The following is a 19,289-nucleotide window of genomic DNA, read 5'->3' as shown; positions in this document are numbered from 1 at the left end:
TGAAACTTTTGACAAGATCCATCTCTCAAAACATTACTACTATAAAAATTCAAATTTATTCGATTGTATTAATTGTAAAGTATACGTGTAGATTATAAGAAGATTTTATTGAAATGTGCACAGGTAAAGATTTATTCTATTGGATCAAATATATTCACCTATTCCACAAAATTGTATTGGTAATAAAATTTAAATAAAAAAACTCCACTACTTTAGTGTTATTTATTTAAATTTGGTCACTTTAGGAAATAACATGGTATAAATGTTGAATTGGTCAAATATAGTAATGACAACGATATTGTATAAACACGGAAATAAATCGTTGAAAATCAGGCACATGATTTGGTGTTGTGAAGAAAATGAATTCGTTGGAATAGTATATTTTTCCATATACTCAATTACTTATATTTGTTATATACTAGTACTCCATAAACAACCACATGGTCCTACAAACATAGAGAAGAAATCAAATTTTGTCTCTCCTTATTAAATTAATTGCACACTTCTCCAAAAATAATAGTAAATCATAGTATAAGAAAGCTGCTGTCAATGTGAAAAAAAATAATGCGTAGAAACATTGCAAAAATAATACAATAAAATCCACTTTAACTGTCGTAATTGTCAATTAGCATATATTGTCTTTACAACAAATCTGCTAATTCATGCCATTTCAAACGAACAAGATTCGCCGGCTGGATTCTGACGTCAATTACATTTAAAAGTTAAAAAATAAACAGAGAAAATACGCATAATTTTGATTAAATGCAATTTACAAGTTTACAACATAGCACAATCTCTAATAAGGATACAAGTTAGTTTCAGTAATATTAATTCATTAACTATCAAGTTAGTCAATTTCCACTCACTGTTTGAGAAGCTAATAGCCATAAAAAATTCATCAAATAAGATAAATATTGTTTCATATTTACTTGTACACTAAAATTAAATTAAGATGCTTCCATATGTCTTTAGTGGAAGCTACGAAGTGTATTTTATAATACGCAAGATCCCATAATTGCTAACGTGCACGACACAAATCTTTGTCAATGTCTCCCACCTTTGCCTTGGTCCAATTTGTATATAAAAATCAATAATAATCATACTTCAAAAAAGCCATAATTCCTCCAACCTTCAATCCTTTCTTAAATGATTCGTATTCATTTTAAATTTTCCAAAGTAAAGCAGTCATTCTCTATTTTACAAAAATCAACACTTTTAATCCGTAAAAGCAACCATGAGAATTTGTGATGGATTATTGTGTTGGTGATGCAATCAGGACTAAAACGACTGTATCCGTCCAAATTATAGAGAAATACAAGGGTTAGTGAGACGAAATAAATAAATAAATAAATAAATAAATTTGTGTAATTTGGGACACAATTATTGGCCAAAATAAAGATGATGAATTATAGCATAGGCACACATGTTTCGAATCACGTATATCTAATTAACTTTTTATGTAGTATAAAATACAAATTATTGTATCAAATCCTCAAAACACCTAAAAATTCACAGCAGAAAACTCTGCCTTCTGGAGGCCTATTAAGAATTTGTGTCAATTGAAGAGCATTCGAAGATGAGCTATCCAGCCAGAGGGTAAAGTAGATGACGGTGTTAACAAAGACAAACTGCCTCGATAGTTCATTGCAGATACCATCAGGCCCCGATTCAAATGAAACAAACCAAAATCCTAATCGCTACACACAAATGCTCGAGATGGGTTCGTTATGCATTTATCACAGCATAAAATAACACCTATAGATCTTATGTCAATGAAAAGGTTGCAAGGAATATGCACAAGTTAAGTTGAAGTTCAGACTCTTCCACACCTAGTTCCTCTGCTTCCAACTCATGAAATGTCAACTAAATACTTAGGGATGAATCATGCTGATAAAAAGATGTACTATCATTTAGAGCAGTATTAAGGATTAAGTTAAATGCCGACTTCCACATAGTAGATTAAATACCTGCCAGAAGCATGTGAAGCCGCCGACCATCATCCTTAAATCTAATCAAATACCGTATTTATTGAGGAGAGGAGCATCTTAGCCGCAGAGAAGCAATTAAAAGTAGTGGCATCTAGCAGGGTAAACAGCCGGGATCCACAATCATTTAAATTGAAGATCCCACAGCAGGGCATGGGCGGGGCGGGTTGAAAGCACAAGTGAAGTTCTACAACGGGATCCACAATCATTCACATTTGAAGATCACACAGCAGGGCAGAGAAGGTCGAAACCACAAGCGGAGTTCTACATAACAATAAATATTGAGGAGAGACGCATCTTAGCCGCAGAAAGCAATGAAAAGTAGCATCTAGCAGAGTAGCCAGCTGGGATCCACAATAATTCAAATTGAAGATCCCACAGCAGGGCAGAGAAGGTCGAAACCACAAGTGCAGATGTACAAAACCAATGAAGCAGTAGCAGGCAGACACCTCGACACAGAAAACAAAACCATAAACTTTTAGCAGTGTTCTTTAATATAATTATAATGATAAAATATCAAATAGCAACATCAGAGCCGACTATAAGACATTATAAGGTCCATAAGTATAAAGGGAAAACGATAAGGCAACAATAAGGTTAAAGTGACAAACTTACTACTTAAATAGAAATCACACAACCAAATCCAGGAGTCGAAACCCAAGGGTGTCGCCCATCTTAACTAAGACGTAAATAAGTCCAACCACAGTAAACACTTGAAGAACTTCAGAAGAGACTCAAAAGTGCATATAACATCCTAGCTCAGCTTCTGCTCCTACGCCTGTCTCTGATACCATTCCTGCAGATATAGGCCATGCAGCATAAAATAAATTAACAACATTAACATATTAAACACGTTAAAAATACAATAAAGGTATATATTATATCACCAAAAATATCAGGTTTCCTGGAGAATCCAGTAATACTTAACAAGAACCCCACTAAAGTAATTATATACATATATCAAACCAAACAAAATGAACAGGCTAACATAGGAAGGTCCTCTAAATTAATAAGCCTAACAGAAAGAAGCATGATGATGAAGGAAACAAGACTATACCCATTGGTATATGGCACTTCATCTCGTCCACGATAAGGCGGAGGCGATCTGCTGTAGCTGCGGGGCCTTGGAGACAAACTGCGACGTCGAGGTGAGCGAGCACGAGGACTTAAACTCCTATGCCAGCAGAGAAACAGCATCAATTTAGAATAAATTCATAATGACAACCTACAATTAAGAGCGTATAACCAAACAATGCCATTCTCTCTCATCTCCCAAATTTTGACCCCAGTCTTACCTTCTACCATAGCTTGGGCTCCGGCGATATCTAGCAGCAGGGCTACGACTCCTACGCCTTCCAGAACCACCCCTCATTCGGCACTCTCGAGCAAAATGACCAGGCTCGCCACATTCATAGCATTTCAAATCAGAACCAGAGCGTCCACCACGACCCCCACCACGGCTGCCTCCACCTCCACCTCCACCTCCGCCTCTAGAGTTGTGTGATAGCTCAACCCTCCAGCCATTTTTACCTGTTCCAGAATAAAACAATATAATCCCAATTCCCACCACATGGGGTATTTAACTGACAAAAGAGGGGAGCTCATTGAGCAAAGTAAGATACATCATGCATTGGCAGGCACGATGTTCGAGTGAGAATGGCAAGTTCAACTCAAGCAAATTCCAAAATCAAAGACGCATACACTTTTCACAAGAAAAAATGTATCATAAGCTCACCATCAAGGTCCCTAATTGCATCTTGGGCATCCCTGCGATCATCAAAATCAATGAAAGCATAACCAGGGGGTCTTCTGGCAACCCACACACTGCATAAGACATTTAAAACAGTAGCATCAAGATATCTTCTCCCTTTTAGAAGAAAAATGACCTTCACATCTGCTTTAGATGCAGGCCAATACAATATACACCACAAACAAATACAATTAGTAACACTGAAATCCTTGTGGTTAGCTGCAAATTGTTTTCGTGAAATTTGCCAGCAAACAACATGTTGCACTTTACCTTCTAATAACTCCAAATACGCGAAATTCATCCTCGAGTTCTCGTTCAGTGACTCGGGGGTCCAAATTCCCGATGTAAACCCTAGACATCTTGAACCAAAGATTTTTTGGAAGAAGATCCTAAAAACACACGGACGGAGGATTAATACTTTAGAATCACATAGAAAATCATATGCTATAAAAAAAACCGCACGAACAAGCTGGAATCGTACTTGAAAAGGGGCAACGAAAACAGGTTGATATTCAAAATCCGTTGACAGAAAACAATCGGGTAGATGAGCATAATTAAACTATATATAATACACATAGTTTCTCATTCAATTAATACAATAACAACATAGTTTACAATTCATCGGAAAATTGAACAGAGCGCACCTGAAACCCTAATCGTGTTTTTGGAAAAACCTAGCTGCTGTCGAATGTCGAAGGCTGATGATGAGTGATGATTTTAGGCGTTGTTTCGTTTTAAAAGGAGTACTTGGTCACGTAAATTACTTTACTACCCTCGAATGATTTTTTGTGGGAATAATTAATATACAGTAGATAATCGTAACTTAAATTTAAATTCAAATTTTTGGATGTTGTGTTAAGGTCAAATGTTCCAACTAGAGTATCAATTAATATGCTGTATCAGTCTTTTAATTTGTTATAAATTTCATTTTTCATCTCTATTTTCACATGCTTTGGAACTACTGTACAAAATATAGATATCTCTATTTACTATAAATGCTTGATGATGAAATTACTAACTAATCACTCATTTACTATAAATGCTTGATGATGAAATTAATAAAAGTTCAAATCGACAAATGACAATGTTGTAAATTGAAATATGGGATTAAAATTGCAATTATATACTCATATTACATTTACATGATGGTGTGACGCAGAGGCATATTTTTTGAGTCAAAGTTTATATTTGTGGTCAGTCTAAATATTGAATTTTCACTCGTCGCAAAGATACTAGTAATGAAATAAATATGATACGGACTAGCATGTAGTATTAGACTAGTATTAACACCCGAGTTGTGCACGGGACATAAGAGTTTCAAATAATGAATATAATAAATATATAGAAAATAAGAATTGAAAGAAATATGGAAATTTTTAAAAAAAAATGTACTTATCTTGTTTCACTCAAAATTAAGAATTTACTACTCCATAGTGAATGAAACATTTATGCAATTTTAATTTATAATCTAAGTGAAGTAAAAACAATAAAATTAATTACAAAAATAAGATGTGTGACTAATGATCAAAGAGTATGAACTAATTAGAATAAGATATACAAATAAAGAAAATATGTGTGAGTAAATATGTTTATAGAAAGTGCTATGCAAGTCATTAATCCAAATAAAAGGTAAATTAATATATAAATTTAATAGCTTCATTTATAAAAATTTAATTTAAAAAATATATGGAATATTAAACATATCCACATTAAATATATGAATAATTTAAATCATGTAAATTTAAAACTTCTTTGAGAAGTCAAGTTATATAATTTGTATTATCCAATAATCACATTTTAGTTGATTGTTTATTTCTTTCTTTTAATTTCAGACCATAGCATAACTTGATATACATTTCCAAAGACTAAATGAATTTTTTATATTTGAAAGAATAAATTTCTTACTTTCCGCCACATATACGTATAAAAAGTAAATTACTACTATCACTTAAAATAACGATAATATTTTATGCATCTTGTTTGTTTTGAATAATGTGAGAATTTAGGCTACTCTTTATATTAAAAAGTATTGCAATAAATGATTAAATCTTAATTTTAACCTAAATAAATGGAAGACAAACTAAACTCTCTAGCACAATTTCAATTTAACTCAAAATATAAGGCTAATTAATATATAAATTTTAAAACTTAATTATAAAAAAATTTAATGGTAGTGCACTATTTAAATATGTTTTAACACTTCTTCAAGCAGTTAGCATTTTATTGGGGTTTATTTGTCCAATTGTTTTTGCCTTAAAAAATTATTTTTGAATATAAGGCACCTCATCTTTCCATTTTCCCTTCAAAAAGGGTATTAAGGACTTTTCATTAAACTTGCACTTTAGATTAGTATAGATTATCAACAAAGCATAACACTATTTATGACTTTATACATTTCATTTGCACTATTCATCGTTATCGCACATACTTTGCCTTTCATCAAAACCCACAACTTTGTGCATCGTGTATGCATTTTCCTTGGTATTTTTTAGATCTCCAACAATTATTTTGAAATTACTTATATTCACTGTATAAAAATTCGGTGAAGAAAGATTAGTTGATAGACTGAAACACGCCATAGCATGCAAAATTGGTGAAGCATTCGCCTCCAACGAGGCACGCCGTAGTACGCACACGCCATGAAGTGAGAATCATTTGTGTTGCCGATCGGCCCTTATATTTTGTTCCGATAATCCAATTAGCCTTATTTTGACATAATTGCTTTCAATCACTTCGCATGTTACAACCACGTTGAGTACAAATTGTTGGGCAAATAAATTAAGAAATTGTGTTGAAAAGTATGAGAGCGTAATAAAGTAAAAAAATATAAAGAGAGAGTAGAGTAGGTGATGGAATAAAGTAAAAAGTGATTTGATGTATTATTTTTTGTCAAAAAAAAATTACTCAAGTTAGTTGAGATATTGCAAAAAGGAATACTCTCTCCATCCCAAGATAAACGGATGTCATACTATAAGTGAGTCATTTCCATTTTTAGCAAAAGATCTCTTACTTTATTTTTCATCTACTTTATTATATCGTCACTCCTTTACTTTTTTTCTCTCTCATATTTTACTCTCTCCACTTTAACTTATTTAAATATTAATTCCTTAAAACTCGTGCCTAAAAGAAGTGATTAGCTTATATTGGGACGAAAGGAGTACGTCTCAACTTAGTTGGGACGGATATAATATTAAGACTAAAGTCCCAAAATGGTCCTTAACATATTGCGTTTTTTTTATTTTGGTCCAAAACATTATCTTTTGAATTATTCGGTCCCTCACATTTGAAATCAGATCACATTTGGTTCATTTTGGACGGTTCCGTCAAATTGTTGACGGTTTTAATTACCGAGTCACTAATCCGTCACTAATTGGGAGAAACTGATCCGTCACTAATCTGTCACAAAATCCGTCACTAATCTATCACAAAATCCGTCACTAATTTTACATTATTATTTAACATTTCTATTGATTTATTCTATCACCCCTGCACTTCATCTTCTTCCCCTTCCCCTTCCAATACAGACGCCGCCGCCTTCCCTCTCCTCAAACTCCTCCCCGACACCATTCTCACTCTAGTAACCTTTCTCTCTCTAGTAGAACGAGAGGTCCCTCCAATCAACCAACAAGAAGCCCCCTTCCAAGAAGCAGTGCCGCCACAATTCACCGCCCCTCTTCGACTGCGACTGCTTCCGCACCAGCTTCTGGTTCCGCTGGGACTCCTCCCCCAACCGCGAGCTCATCCACCAAGCCATCAAAGCCTTCGAGGACCACTTGAACTCCGACGACTCTCTCAACAACTTCCCCAAGACCAAGCGCAGGGACAAATTGGTCCGCCGCAACAAACCCCTAATTTCCTCGCTGCCCGAAAATCAAGAAATTCCCATCTCCTCTGTCGCGCCACCACCCGATGGTGAGGCTGATGGTGATGAATTAGCCCCGGGAGTAAGTGGGAAGAAGGAGATGGAGGACGACTGTGTGGCAGAGCCGGCGGCTAGGCAGAGGACGCATAAATGGGCCGGCGGCGTCTGTGTTGGAAGAGGAAGAGGAAGGGGAAGGGGAAGGGGAAGAATATGAAGTGAAGGGGTGGACATTTTTGTTTTATTTTTAATTTTTTAGTTTTAGGTTAATTAGATATTAGCCATTAATAAAGCATAATTATACGCTTAATCCGGTCAAAATTGATTTAAATTTCGTTGACTGTTACATTTTAACGGATCCGTCGATTTCGAACTAAATGTGATTCGATTTCAAATGTGAGGGACCGAATAATTCAAGCGTCTCATTCTCCAAAAACCCACGGCCACCCTCTTCTAAAAAGTACCCATTTTTATTAATAAAATAAGACTAAAGTCTCAAAATGGTTCTTAACATATTAGTGACGGATTTGTGACCCGGTAATTAAAACCGTCAAAAATTTGACGGAACCGTCCAAAATGGACCAAATGTGATTCGATTTCAAATGTGAGGGACCGAATAATTCAAGCGTCTCATTCTCCAAAAACCCACGGCCACCCTCTTCTAAAAAGTACCCATTTTTATTAATAAAATAAGACTAAAGTCTCAAAATGGTTCTTAACATATTAGTGACGGATTTGTGACCCGGTAATTAAAACCGTCAAAAATTTGACGGAACCGTCCAAAATGGACCAAATGTGATTCGATTTCAAATGTGAGGGACCGAATAATTCAAAAGATAATATTTTGGACCAAAATAAAAAAAAAACAATATGTTAAGGACCATTTTAGGACTTTAGTCTAATATTAAACAAAAATTCATTGAAGTCCACGTGGCATCACATCGCAAGTGGCAAGACAATGATACTCCCGCGGTTAGAGTGTAACATGGGCCGTAGAAAACTCATTTGACTGAATATTGACCATTTGATCTGCCTCAGTTGATCCTACGGCTCAAAGAAGACGTGTATTGATCACGGTTTATGGGTCTACGTAAAGCTTAGATAGTCAGCCTTAAGATGTATTAGGTGTCCCATTAAGTTAAGCTTTACTACTTAAAGTTAGATTATATTACTAATAATATAAAGTAGGCAAGATTCAATGTAATCACACTGCACTTATCTAAATATTTAAGTTGTTCGCTATTAATTGGATGACCAAATTTTATGAGTCTTTGTTTACTAATTTCAAGTTTTAATTTGTAACAATTTCACGAATAATATAAAGAGCTGTAGTAGTAATATGGGAATTGAAGTAAATGATAAGTAATGTATTTTCAAAAGTAATAATGTTCATTGCATGTAAATACCTGAGTTTTTAATTTTTTAGGAGTATAATTTAGTTGGAATAGTAAAGTGTGAATTTAAATAGTAGTAGTAATGTATTTTGTAATAAAATTGTTCTTTGCATATAAAGAGTTTTCAATATTATTTTATAATTTGTTTGATTCTTTTGTTTTAAATACACGAATTTATTAGTGCTGAAGTCTCTTATTGATACATTCAGGTTTTGATTGTAACATTATATAAATACGAGCACTGTGATTCTGTGAAATTGGATTTTGTGGGTAAATTTAAAAAGGGATCAATGTTGATCAAACTTTAATTTGTCTTAATACTTATATGAAATATAATGAAATTTGGAATCATTCGTATGAAATTATAATTAATGTGTCAGCTGAAAAGTTATATGTGAACAATCATAGTCGATAAGTTAAATAATGCCGTATATTCATACATAAAATGACATTATTTGGTAGAATATAATTTCAATATAACTGACGGTTAAATAAGGATTTATATCCATAAAAGATTATGTAAAATATAAAAAATGATGATAAAGATTATTTTACCTTATAGAATACGTCAATACGTGTTATTTTATGAGTATTATTCTTTTCTTTATAACCAAGTATCAATCTCCTATAAAGATTGAAACAATTGCAAACTTCATATTTTTTTCGACTTATTTTTAAATTTAGTAGACAAACAAACATCTACGAGTTCAATTTGTCCTTATCTAAAGTATTCAAAGTTCGACTCCGGCTGCCTAACCCGTCAACAAGTCCACATTCTCCCCCATATATAGCCGCTTCCCACACAAGATTTTCTTTTCACTTCCATTTTCAAATTCGCAGTGAAAAAAAACCTCAGGTTTAAGCAGATTAAAGCTCCGCATCTCCGCCGCATAAATGGCCGTCGATCTGCTCGGCTACCGCAATCTCAAAAGCCATGCGCCGCCGCTCCATCAAGCGTCTCCCGCCGGTTTGGAATCGCTACAGCAACTAATCGGCGCTGCTTCGCACCAAAACCAGCCATCGTTTTGCACGCTTCTGAGCTCGGAAAAGGCCGGTTCAGACCTGAACCGGACCGGTCACGCCCGGTTCAGGCGCACTCTAGCTCAGCCACAGGCTCCGGTTCAGTGTTTCGAACTCCAGACGCTGAACCTGTTCGGCGATTCCCCTGCCGCCGCCGCTTCTGCTCCGCCGCGGAAGCTTGACCTCTCCAAGGAGACGATCGGAGACGACGTTTTGAGCCTGTCGACGTCGGGGAGCTCAATCGCGTCGATGATCACCGGCGAAGGCAGCGTCTCCAACGGTAAGAGCGGCACGGCGCCGATCTCCGCCCCTAAGCCGCCGCTCTCCGCGAAGAGATGCCGCGAACACGATAACTCCTCCGGAAAAACCTCCAATCCTTCCCGCTGCCATTGCAAAAAGAGGTACGCGTATTGATTTCTACCGAAACGATTCAACAAACCGGTTAATTTCGTGAGTTTCAATCTCTGAATTGAAGAAATTCGTTGATTTTCAGGAAAAATAGAGTGAAGACAACAATTAGGGTTCCGGCAATCAGCTCAAAAGCTTCCGATATTCCGGCCGATGAGTATTCATGGAGGAAATACGGCCAGAAGCCGATCAAAGGCTCGCCATACCCACGGTAAATATTTTAAAACACTCTTTTCTATTTTTGAGATTTGATTTCTAGTTATGCATAAGACTACTCATCATTCTTCACACTATACAAAGTTCAACGGCCAGTTTTTGCTAATCAAACTCTCTCTAAATCTGTTAGGGGATACTACAAGTGCAGCACGGTGAAGGGCTGTCCGGCGAGGAAACACGTGGAAAGAGCGAGAGACGATCCTACGGCGGTGATCGTCACCTACGAGTGGGAGCACCGCCACACGCCGGCCTCGAAGCCGGAGAATCCCGCTGCAAAAGTGAATACTCATTCGCTCACGAAATAATGTCACATGTTGCTATTTTAGGATCTTCGTTTATCTGAAATGGAAAAAAGGGCAATCGAGACTTTAAATTATGGACGGATTTGTTATTTCGAGGTTATTCGATGGGTTGATTGAAAGGGGAGATAGAGTTAGCTATATATTTATAGGGGCTTTATTGTAAATATAGATAAGAGTAGGGGGCAAATCTGCAAAAGAAGAAAGTATAATATTTTCTTTGTAATTTCGAGGTTGTTGGAGGGGTTGACTAAAAGAATGAAATTAGCGTTATCAATTATCAATAGTCAATACATTGCTGGGGGGTTTTTTGTAAATTTGGGTAGGAGTAGGGGTAGAATCTGCAAAAGAAGAAAGTGGAATGTTTCAACTTTGATTTCTTAGTGGCTTTGGATTCTTGTGATGTTTTTGCGTTGGATTCTCAATCAGTACAAGAATAGAATAATATGGATATTAAAGGAAAAAGTCAAAAAGTTGGAGGGCATCGAGGAAAAAGATGGTAAAGCTACGTGGCACATGATAATTATGTCGCTGACACTCGCTGTCTTTGACTAAAATCAACATGTATAAATATGGTTTCTGAAATTATTACAAAACTAAAATAGCACCATTGACTGATTCTGATAGGGCAATGGAGCAGCGTGTTCTTTTCACGAAGGACCAAGACATATGAAATATGAAGCCAGAACTAATGTACTGTATATGATAGAATAGTAGTATCTCAGTGTTAAATATTGAATCAAATCTATCGAATTGAACTATACTTAAAAGACTAAATCCTATCTAATTTATTGAATTTATTACATGAACCAATTAAATTCACCTTCATTTGGAAACTCTGCAGTTAGTCTAAGTGACTTTTCTATTTTGAGGGACGGACAAACAAACTTGTGTTCCATTTTGTCTACTTTGAACTATTCAACATCAATATTATTACTTGAAGTATCAATTGAATAATGTTGACTGATCTCACTATCTGGGTAAATGCAGTTTGAATAATACGTCGTTTGTTTGGATAAAAGAATTTGAGATTGAATAAATAGGAGTCTGAATAAACTTACTATTCGTCAAAGAAAGAGACCTAAATCTCCAAATACAATTTCTTCAATAAAATGATGGTTTATCAAAAATTAGGATTAAATCAATAATGTAAATTATATAATTGAAGTAGAATGGGACTATAAGGACAAAGTAAAACATTCAAATAATTATTTTAATCTATAGCCTATGAATAATTCGTATGCGTAGATTGATTATTGTACTCACCAAATTGTCCAATTTCTAGCCCACGATTTAAATAATGGATTGGCCCAACAAATATAAGAGCTCGAAAACTGAAGATTCTCTTCATAATAAACGAGCAAAATGATCGAATATTGAAAAGTCTTTTATTCAATGATCAAGAAATGTATTTTTTAACATCAAAACGTCTAACTCGTTCCGTAAAATATAAACAAACTAAAATCAATATTTTTTAACCTATTTTCTTCAATAACGAGACACATGACTGATTGAATATAACCCTATCGTAACACAAATATATAAGACATTAAGTGAGAGCCGAACATGTCACGACAACTCTTTAATTACCAAGAATATAATTTTGATAATAATAATCTGAAAAATCAATTGCAACATCATAAATATTATTACGATATTTAAAAATTTTACTCCATAATTATGATCGAATAATTATACATTAACCATCAAACAACCGCAAATAAATATTTCTACAAAATAAATAAAATAAAAAACATTACGGCCGACAATGAAGATAAATATTTGCAAACTATGAGTAGACAAGAAGTTGGTTGTCATTAATTCCCCATCCTTTTAGCGTAATCATGACTAATTTGATTCGATTATTGAATGTTTTCTTTTCTGCAAATTAATTTAATTCATTTATGCGGCCACATTATGACCAGCCATAAATTAATTAAATAAAAAAAAAAATGGATTTTTTTCCAAATTTTTGGTTTTGATTTAACTTTTATATCATCTTCATTATATGTTGCTCAACATGTTAGTGTTGCTCTTTCGTAGTTTTTGCTCAACTTATTACTACTGTCATTTCTTGATTATTGCTCAACATATACAGTAATTCGTGATATTAATGTGTTTTACGTAATGAAATTCAAAGATAAGTATCAACTCACAAGTCCATTCACACACATATAAGTTTATATCGGTAATTCTAATTTTTTTATACATGTAAATTGACTAAATTAACTCTTTATGGGCGGCCACATTATGGCCATTTAGCATCACTCTTTATTGTTACTGCGAGTACTTTATTGCAGTCAAATAGTCATATTATTTATTTAATTAAAATTTATAAAAATATCCTTGTGAAGCAAAGAAGTGAATGCTCGGAACCCAAAATATAAGTATAAAATTGACAACCAAATTTTACCTGTGATTACCTTCGGACTTGAGCTAGCAAAATTTATCGGTTCCCGATTTAGGGTTCTTTCTCGTTTCTCTCTCATCCTGATTGATCTCCCACTATCTGTAGGTTTCCACTCTGAATCATTGCGTTGTGGGATCGAGCTGGTGCTGTTTGTTTTAAACCTTTTGCTGTTGTCGAACTGATCTACTTTTTGGATTTTTTAAAAATCTGCTTTTAGATCATCACATATATATATGTATGTGTGCTCTGTTGATTATTGATTTGTTGTTGTAAGTGTTGGATAGCAGAGGGAAACGAGATTGGTTCGTGTATAAATTATTGATATATATATGGTCGCTGGTTGGTGGGATTTTTGCATTTGTGCTTTTTTGTGGTTGAGATTCGGTAAATTTGGTCGCCTAAAAGAATGGAGGTTGATTTCTACAGCAATCCAGATTAATTTCATTTGATGTGATGTGTTGTAGCTATGAGCGAAGGAGAATAGGTTTAAAGGTATTAATTTAGTGTTTTTTCGTAACAACCAGCTGGATTGAGTTGGTTTTGATAAATTTTAGGGGAAATGATGGATAAAGGCATTGAGCATTTGATATCTGCTAGGAAGTTGTTGAAGGAGAGTTTAGAGAAATCGAGAGCTTTAGGTTCGTCGTTGGAGAAGGTAGGGCCTAGATTAGACGAGATCAACCAAAGATTACCATCTATGGAAGTAGCAATTCGACCTATTCGTGCTGAGAGTGAGGCTCTGAGCTCTGTTGGAGGTCATATAAATAGAGCTGTAGTCCCTGCTGCAGCAGTTCTCAAGGTTTTTGATGCCATCCACGGCCTTGAGAAGTCGTTGTCCGAACCTCAGTCTAACTTGCCCGGGTACCTTAGCGTGCTCAAACGCCTTGAGGAGGCGTTGAGGTTTTTAGGGGAGAATTGTGGCATGGCTATCCAATGGCTGGGTGATATTGTGCAGTATTTGGAGGATCATAAGGTGGCGGACGCACGGTTCATCTCAGAATTAAAGAAGGCTTTGAAGAATATCCGGGAATTGGAGACTGCTGAGGAGAAGGGCCATCTTGATGGTGGGTTGCTTGATGTTGCTTTGGATAGACTGGAAAGTGAGCTCCAGCGGCTGCTAACTGAGTATAGTATCCCGTTGCCTATGTCCTCGCCAGCCTTGCCTGGCGAACAGGCCAGCATTGCCCCTTCACCTTTGCCCGTGGCCGTGATTCAGAAGTTGCATGCTATATTAGGGAGGTTAGCTGTGAATGACAGGCTTGAGAAGTGTATATCCATCTACGTGGAGGTCAGGAGCTCGAACGTTAGAGCAAGTTTACGAGCTCTCAATCTGGATTATCTTGAAATATCGGTGTCTGAGTTCAATAATGTCGCCAGCATAGAGGGTTATATTGCTCAATGGGGCAAGCATTTGGAGTTTGCCATGAAGCACCTCTTTGAGGCCGAATACAAGCTCTGCCACGATGTGTTTGATCGGATGGGACCAGACGTGTCCAAGAGCTGCTTCCCTAAGATAGCCGCTCAGGCGGGGATTCTCGCTTTCTTGCAGTTTGGCAGAACAGTGACTGAGAGTAAGAAGGATCCCATCAAGCTGTTGAAGCTTTTAGATATTTTTGCATCACTAAATAAACTTAGGTTGGATTTCAACCGGCTTTTCGGTGGAGCTGCCTGTGCTGAGATACAGAACATGACTAGGGATCTGATCAAGAGAGTGATTGAAGGCTCATGTGAGATTTTCTGGGAGCTTTTAGTCCAGGTCGAGCTGCAACGACAAACCCCGCCTCCTGCAGATTGCAGCATCCCAAGAGTAGTCACCTTCATCACTGATTATTGTAACAAACTCCTTGGCGATGAGTATAAGCCAATCCTCACTCAAGTTTTAGTCATCCAGAGAAGCTGGAAGCACGAAAGTTTCCAAGAGCAGACCCTCATCACCGAGCTTCTGAATCTAGTCAAAGCCATCGAGCTCAACTTGGAGGCATGGTCAAAGGGCTATGAAGACGAAGTCCCTTCATATGTGTTCTTGATGAACAACCATTCACATCTGTACAAGTATCTAAAAGGGACGAAGCTAGGAGGCATTGTGGGAGAGCCTTGGTTGAGCGAACACGACCAGTACAAGGAGTATTACTCCGCTATATTTCTCAGAGAGAGCTGGGGCAAGCTTCCCACACATTTAAGCAGGGAGGGTCTGATCTTGTTCTCCGGGGGGCATGCCACAGCTCGTAACCTGGTGAAAGAGCGTCTGAAGGCATTCAACGAAGCCTTTGATGACATGTATGCAAAGCAGTCGAAATGGGTTATTCCTGACAAGGATCTCCGCGAGAGAACATGTCAGGCCATAGTTCAAGCCATTGTGCCTGTTTATCGCAGCTATATGCAGAACTACGGACCATTGGTTGAGCAAGACCCTAGTACGAGTAAATACGCCAAGTACACGGCTCAGTCTCTGGAGAAGATGCTTCTCTCCCTTTTCCTTCCCAAGCTGCCCAAGCAAGTGAGTTTTCAGGTGAAGCAGGCAAGTGGGAAGTTCAGCAACGGGGCCGCGGATCAGTATCAGACTCCTCCAACGATTAAATGATCAAACGCACGGTGCAGATAGAGAATTTGACTTTCTAGACGCGCTATCAAAGGTCCTCTCTTGATGCTCATTTTCTTCTCCTGTGTATTCACTCTACACAAATACTGCCTGTACAATTACTTGAGGTAAGTAGATATCTCCTGCAGCATTGGAAAAAAAAGTAAAAGAATTTAGGAGTTAAACTTTGTTGAGAGCTAGAACTGCAATAATTTAGAAGCATGATTTGAATGTCAATTGTATTATGAATAAATGGTCCACTTTTTGTGTGATGATAAAACTGGCGTCTTATATGTCTGATACATATTTTTACAGCCTCTGGTTACCTGTTCTTGACATTTGTTTGATCATGGTTTTTAGATCATCAATTTGTATTTTATTTGTGGAACTAATCTTATTTTGGTCTCTACTGCATTGACATCATTGTTGTTGATGCTCATTTAATGTATTAAATGACACCATCAATATAGGAATTGTATAAATTACTACAAAACAAGATATCAATAGATCCATTTCTGCATTAGGTAGTGTGCAGGTTTGTGGTTTAATTTATTGACCACCAGCGCGCCTCCCCTGCAGTGGCCTGCGCGGCAGTGGAATACTGTCCATAGCTATTCTTTGATCTTTTCAAAATGGCTTGGAAGTTGGCGTGATATAAAGTGGGGCAGGTCAGCTGGGCTTAGGGATTTAAAGATAGTAAAGGGACTTTGATGTTAACTGTGAATACGCCAAGAATTGGGCTGGTTTGTTTTTATTTTATTTTTCTCCCTATTTTATTTTATTTTACTTTTCCATATTAATTAAAAGTTTCCCATTTTCAAATTTGATGTGCTAATTTTGCAGATTAACAGAAAGGTTCTTTGAAGCTATATTATTTGAAATTCTGATTTGCTCCTTGTTTTACCACATGATTTATTTCAACCTCAGGAAGATGATATATTGCTATCCTGTAATTTATTTGGTTATGATCACATGTTAGATGTTGATGTAGAAATAACTGATGGGGTTAAACTATCAAATTATATCTATCTATCTATGAAATGAATTATATTTACAGATGGTAACATTTTAGCTGGAGTTTATAGCTATCTTGTCATTCTATCGATGAGACTAATCAGGAATTGACAGGAGCTAATAGTCTTGATGATGAACTAGTTATCTACCATGAATATGAACTAAAAGACCGAATTATATCGAGTAAGGATCACCTTGTACAGTATTAGTGGTGTTTGATACTAATAACTTGTAAAAGATAAAGATCAAATGAAAAAAAGCAACGGTCAGCATACACATTATGTTCCACTTGCATCAGTATATGTCAATCATCCTTGAGTGGTTTGTCATTTCTCCTGCAACGAGATGACAGTTTCAAACGCTCCAGCAAGCGCCCTCACTTTGTTTGTCTTATTCTCACGAAGCTTGTTTGCTGTCTCCTCGATTACATCGTTGGAAACTGGTGAGTCATACTTCCCATGTGTTTTCTCTTGCTGCCTCTGAGTAACTGAGTTTTCTTGCTTCTTTTCAACTGCTGGCTCGGTTTCCTTATACTCAACTGCAACTGCTGCTTGCTCCTCTGGTGCTACTTTGACCTCTTTCTCTTTAGCCTCTACACGAGAATTGTCTTCAATTGTCTTGTTATTGGCAGGTACCGTTGGATCTTCTCTTACTAAATCATCGATGCCATCAGCTTCATTGAGGTAAGCGTATTCGATATCTTGGAGCTGCATTTCAGGTTCAGGAAGATTGCAAATGCTTAGATCTTCATTTCTGTCAGGATTGACACTTTGTTCCTTTGTTACTGGAGCACTACACCCACTCTCCTTCTTCGAGCCGATGCTGCTTCTTCTCCCACTGCCCACAGACGAACTGGTGGAGAGGCGACGCTTTCCTTCTTCCTTCTCCACCGGTTTCCATTTCTTAGCAGTAGCACCCACCACCTTAGGGGAAACCACTGCCTTGACTAGCAGCGAGGAGGCACGACGGGCAGCACCAGTAGCAGCAGCGGCAGCTGCAGCAACAGCAGTTGGGATGCGCGTCTTATGTGTAGGAGTCGCTGTCTTGCTGTCCAAGGACCGTGTTCTGGTCTGTGCAGGCTTGCTTGGAGTAGCTGGGGAGGGTGGTTTCCTCGTCTGAGCCTTGGAAACACTGGTAGTAGCCTTGGAAACACCTGTAACAGCCTTGGAAACACTGGTAGCAGACTTGGTAACACCTGTAACAGCCTTGGAAACACTGGTAGTAGACTTGGTAACACCTGTAACAGCCTTGGAAACACCGGTAGAAGCTGGGGCTCTCGACGCTGCCGGCCTAGTCTGTTTTTGTGGTGCAGTTGAAACTTTTGGTTTGGGGGAGATTTGATTTACAACTTCTCTAAGCCTTGCTGCTCCTGTTTTTGGAGAAGGTGTTGCCTTCTCCTTGCCAGGGAGAGCATCTCTTCTTCTTGTTGCCATACAATGATTGTTGATGCCTGCGTTTGGAAATATTCGCATCGGTTTTTGGATTAGTAGACTGAAATACGAGACGTAACATGAACAATGATTTGATTTATGATAAAGAAAGAGAATTCTTGGTTCATTTTCCTGCCTTAGCGACAGAAAAAAAAGGACTGATCAAACTATATAAGTTGCAATGGGAAATATAGAGTAGGTTTAGAAAATAATGTAATGGGAAATCAATTGTAAGATATAAAAAAACACAAGATAATACCAAATGGTGGTGGTCTTTTCCAAATGCATTTAAATATGTAAAATGTTATGGCAATTTCACATTAATTCAATGTTAAAAAAATTGTGCATTGTTCATGGAATTAAATCGGAGATTGAAAATGGGAGTAGTATAAGGAGCAGTACCTTTTGATGATGCAAATATGTTGAAGTCCTTTTTCTTCCCAACTAGATGATTGAGAAGAAAAGAATGAGAAGATGGCAAATGTTTCTTCTGGCTATGAAAGAAAGTTGTCACTATTTGAAAAAGAAGAGAGACATGAGAGGTATTTGTTTGAAGGATAGCTGACTTTAAAATCAAACCTTAAATCATGGAGAGCCTCAAATATTATAGAAATATCAATTCTGTCATTTATATTATCTCTACTTGTATTTTATCTGCTTAATATGCATATAGGTGTGGTAGTGGTATTATAAATGGTTATTATTATTATAAAATAATGCATTTGTATTGAAATTTCTAAACTTTCATGAAATTCCAGTTACGCACACTAATTTTAAAATTTATGTAGTTACCAAATTATTCATTGATCTAATTTTGCTAACAATCTCAATTGATTATAATCAAATCGAATCTTAATAAATTTTTTAAAAAAATGAAAAACGCAGAGAGAGTTGAATTAGATTCATTCATCCCCTTTTCTCTCTAC

General features: G+C 36.6%; 4 protein-coding genes across 6 annotated transcripts; 2 read left to right on the top strand and 2 right to left on the bottom strand.

The window, feature by feature from the left end:
* Window positions 1-1,426: 1,426 nt before the first annotated feature.
* Window positions 1,427-4,462, bottom strand: LOC121745482 (serine/arginine-rich splicing factor RSZ22-like). Of its 2 annotated transcripts, XR_006038840.1 has the most exons (7): window positions 4,380-4,462; window positions 4,006-4,124; window positions 3,721-3,809; window positions 3,281-3,515; window positions 3,043-3,159; window positions 2,601-2,781; window positions 1,427-2,434 (listed from the first exon to the last, which is right to left on the bottom strand). XR_006038840.1 is itself a non-coding variant. In XM_042139412.1 (6 exons), exons 2-6 carry the CDS (start codon window positions 4,092-4,094, stop codon window positions 2,745-2,747), a joined length of 567 nt encoding a protein of 188 aa, XP_041995346.1. In that variant the 5' UTR covers window positions 4,095-4,124; window positions 4,380-4,462; the 3' UTR covers window positions 1,427-2,744. The 2 variants fall into 2 exon arrangements, 1 of the variants encoding a protein (XP_041995346.1); XM_042139412.1 differs by having other exon boundaries at window positions 1,427-2,781.
* Window positions 4,463-9,673: 5,211 nt separating this feature from the next.
* On the top strand, window positions 9,674-11,334 carry LOC121743069 (probable WRKY transcription factor 11). The gene is made up of 3 exons (XM_042136252.1): window positions 9,674-10,409; window positions 10,502-10,627; window positions 10,763-11,334. Exons 1-3 carry the CDS (start codon window positions 9,883-9,885, stop codon window positions 10,935-10,937), a joined length of 828 nt encoding a protein of 275 aa, XP_041992186.1. The 5' UTR covers window positions 9,674-9,882; the 3' UTR covers window positions 10,938-11,334.
* A 1,822-nt stretch (window positions 11,335-13,156) lies between these two features.
* On the top strand, window positions 13,157-18,490 carry LOC121742898 (exocyst complex component EXO70A1-like). 2 transcript variants are annotated; one of them, XM_042136022.1, is made up of 4 exons: window positions 13,157-16,047; window positions 16,499-17,375; window positions 17,565-17,616; window positions 17,694-18,490. In XM_042136022.1, exon 1 carries the CDS (start codon window positions 13,901-13,903, stop codon window positions 15,920-15,922), a length of 2,022 nt encoding a protein of 673 aa, XP_041991956.1. In that variant the 5' UTR covers window positions 13,157-13,900; the 3' UTR covers window positions 15,923-16,047; window positions 16,499-17,375; window positions 17,565-17,616; window positions 17,694-18,490. The 2 variants fall into 2 exon arrangements, with proteins under 2 accessions (XP_041991956.1, XP_041991955.1); XM_042136021.1 differs by having other exon boundaries at window positions 16,444-17,375.
* On the bottom strand, window positions 17,166-18,897 carry LOC121744591 (neurofilament heavy polypeptide-like). Its single transcript, XM_042138187.1, has 2 exons — window positions 18,766-18,897; window positions 17,166-18,383 (listed from the first exon to the last, which is right to left on the bottom strand). Exon 2 carries the CDS (start codon window positions 18,364-18,366, stop codon window positions 17,260-17,262), a length of 1,107 nt encoding a protein of 368 aa, XP_041994121.1. The 5' UTR covers window positions 18,367-18,383; window positions 18,766-18,897; the 3' UTR covers window positions 17,166-17,259.
* Between the last annotated feature and the right edge of the window lie 392 nt (window positions 18,898-19,289).

Source organism: Salvia splendens, chromosome 8 (assembly GCF_004379255.2).
Source record: "Salvia splendens isolate huo1 chromosome 8, SspV2, whole genome shotgun sequence".
NCBI lineage: Eukaryota > Viridiplantae > Streptophyta > Magnoliopsida > Lamiales > Lamiaceae > Salvia > Salvia splendens.
The sequence above is the reverse complement of the archived record's forward strand: the minus strand, read 5'-3'. Positions and strand labels throughout refer to the sequence as shown.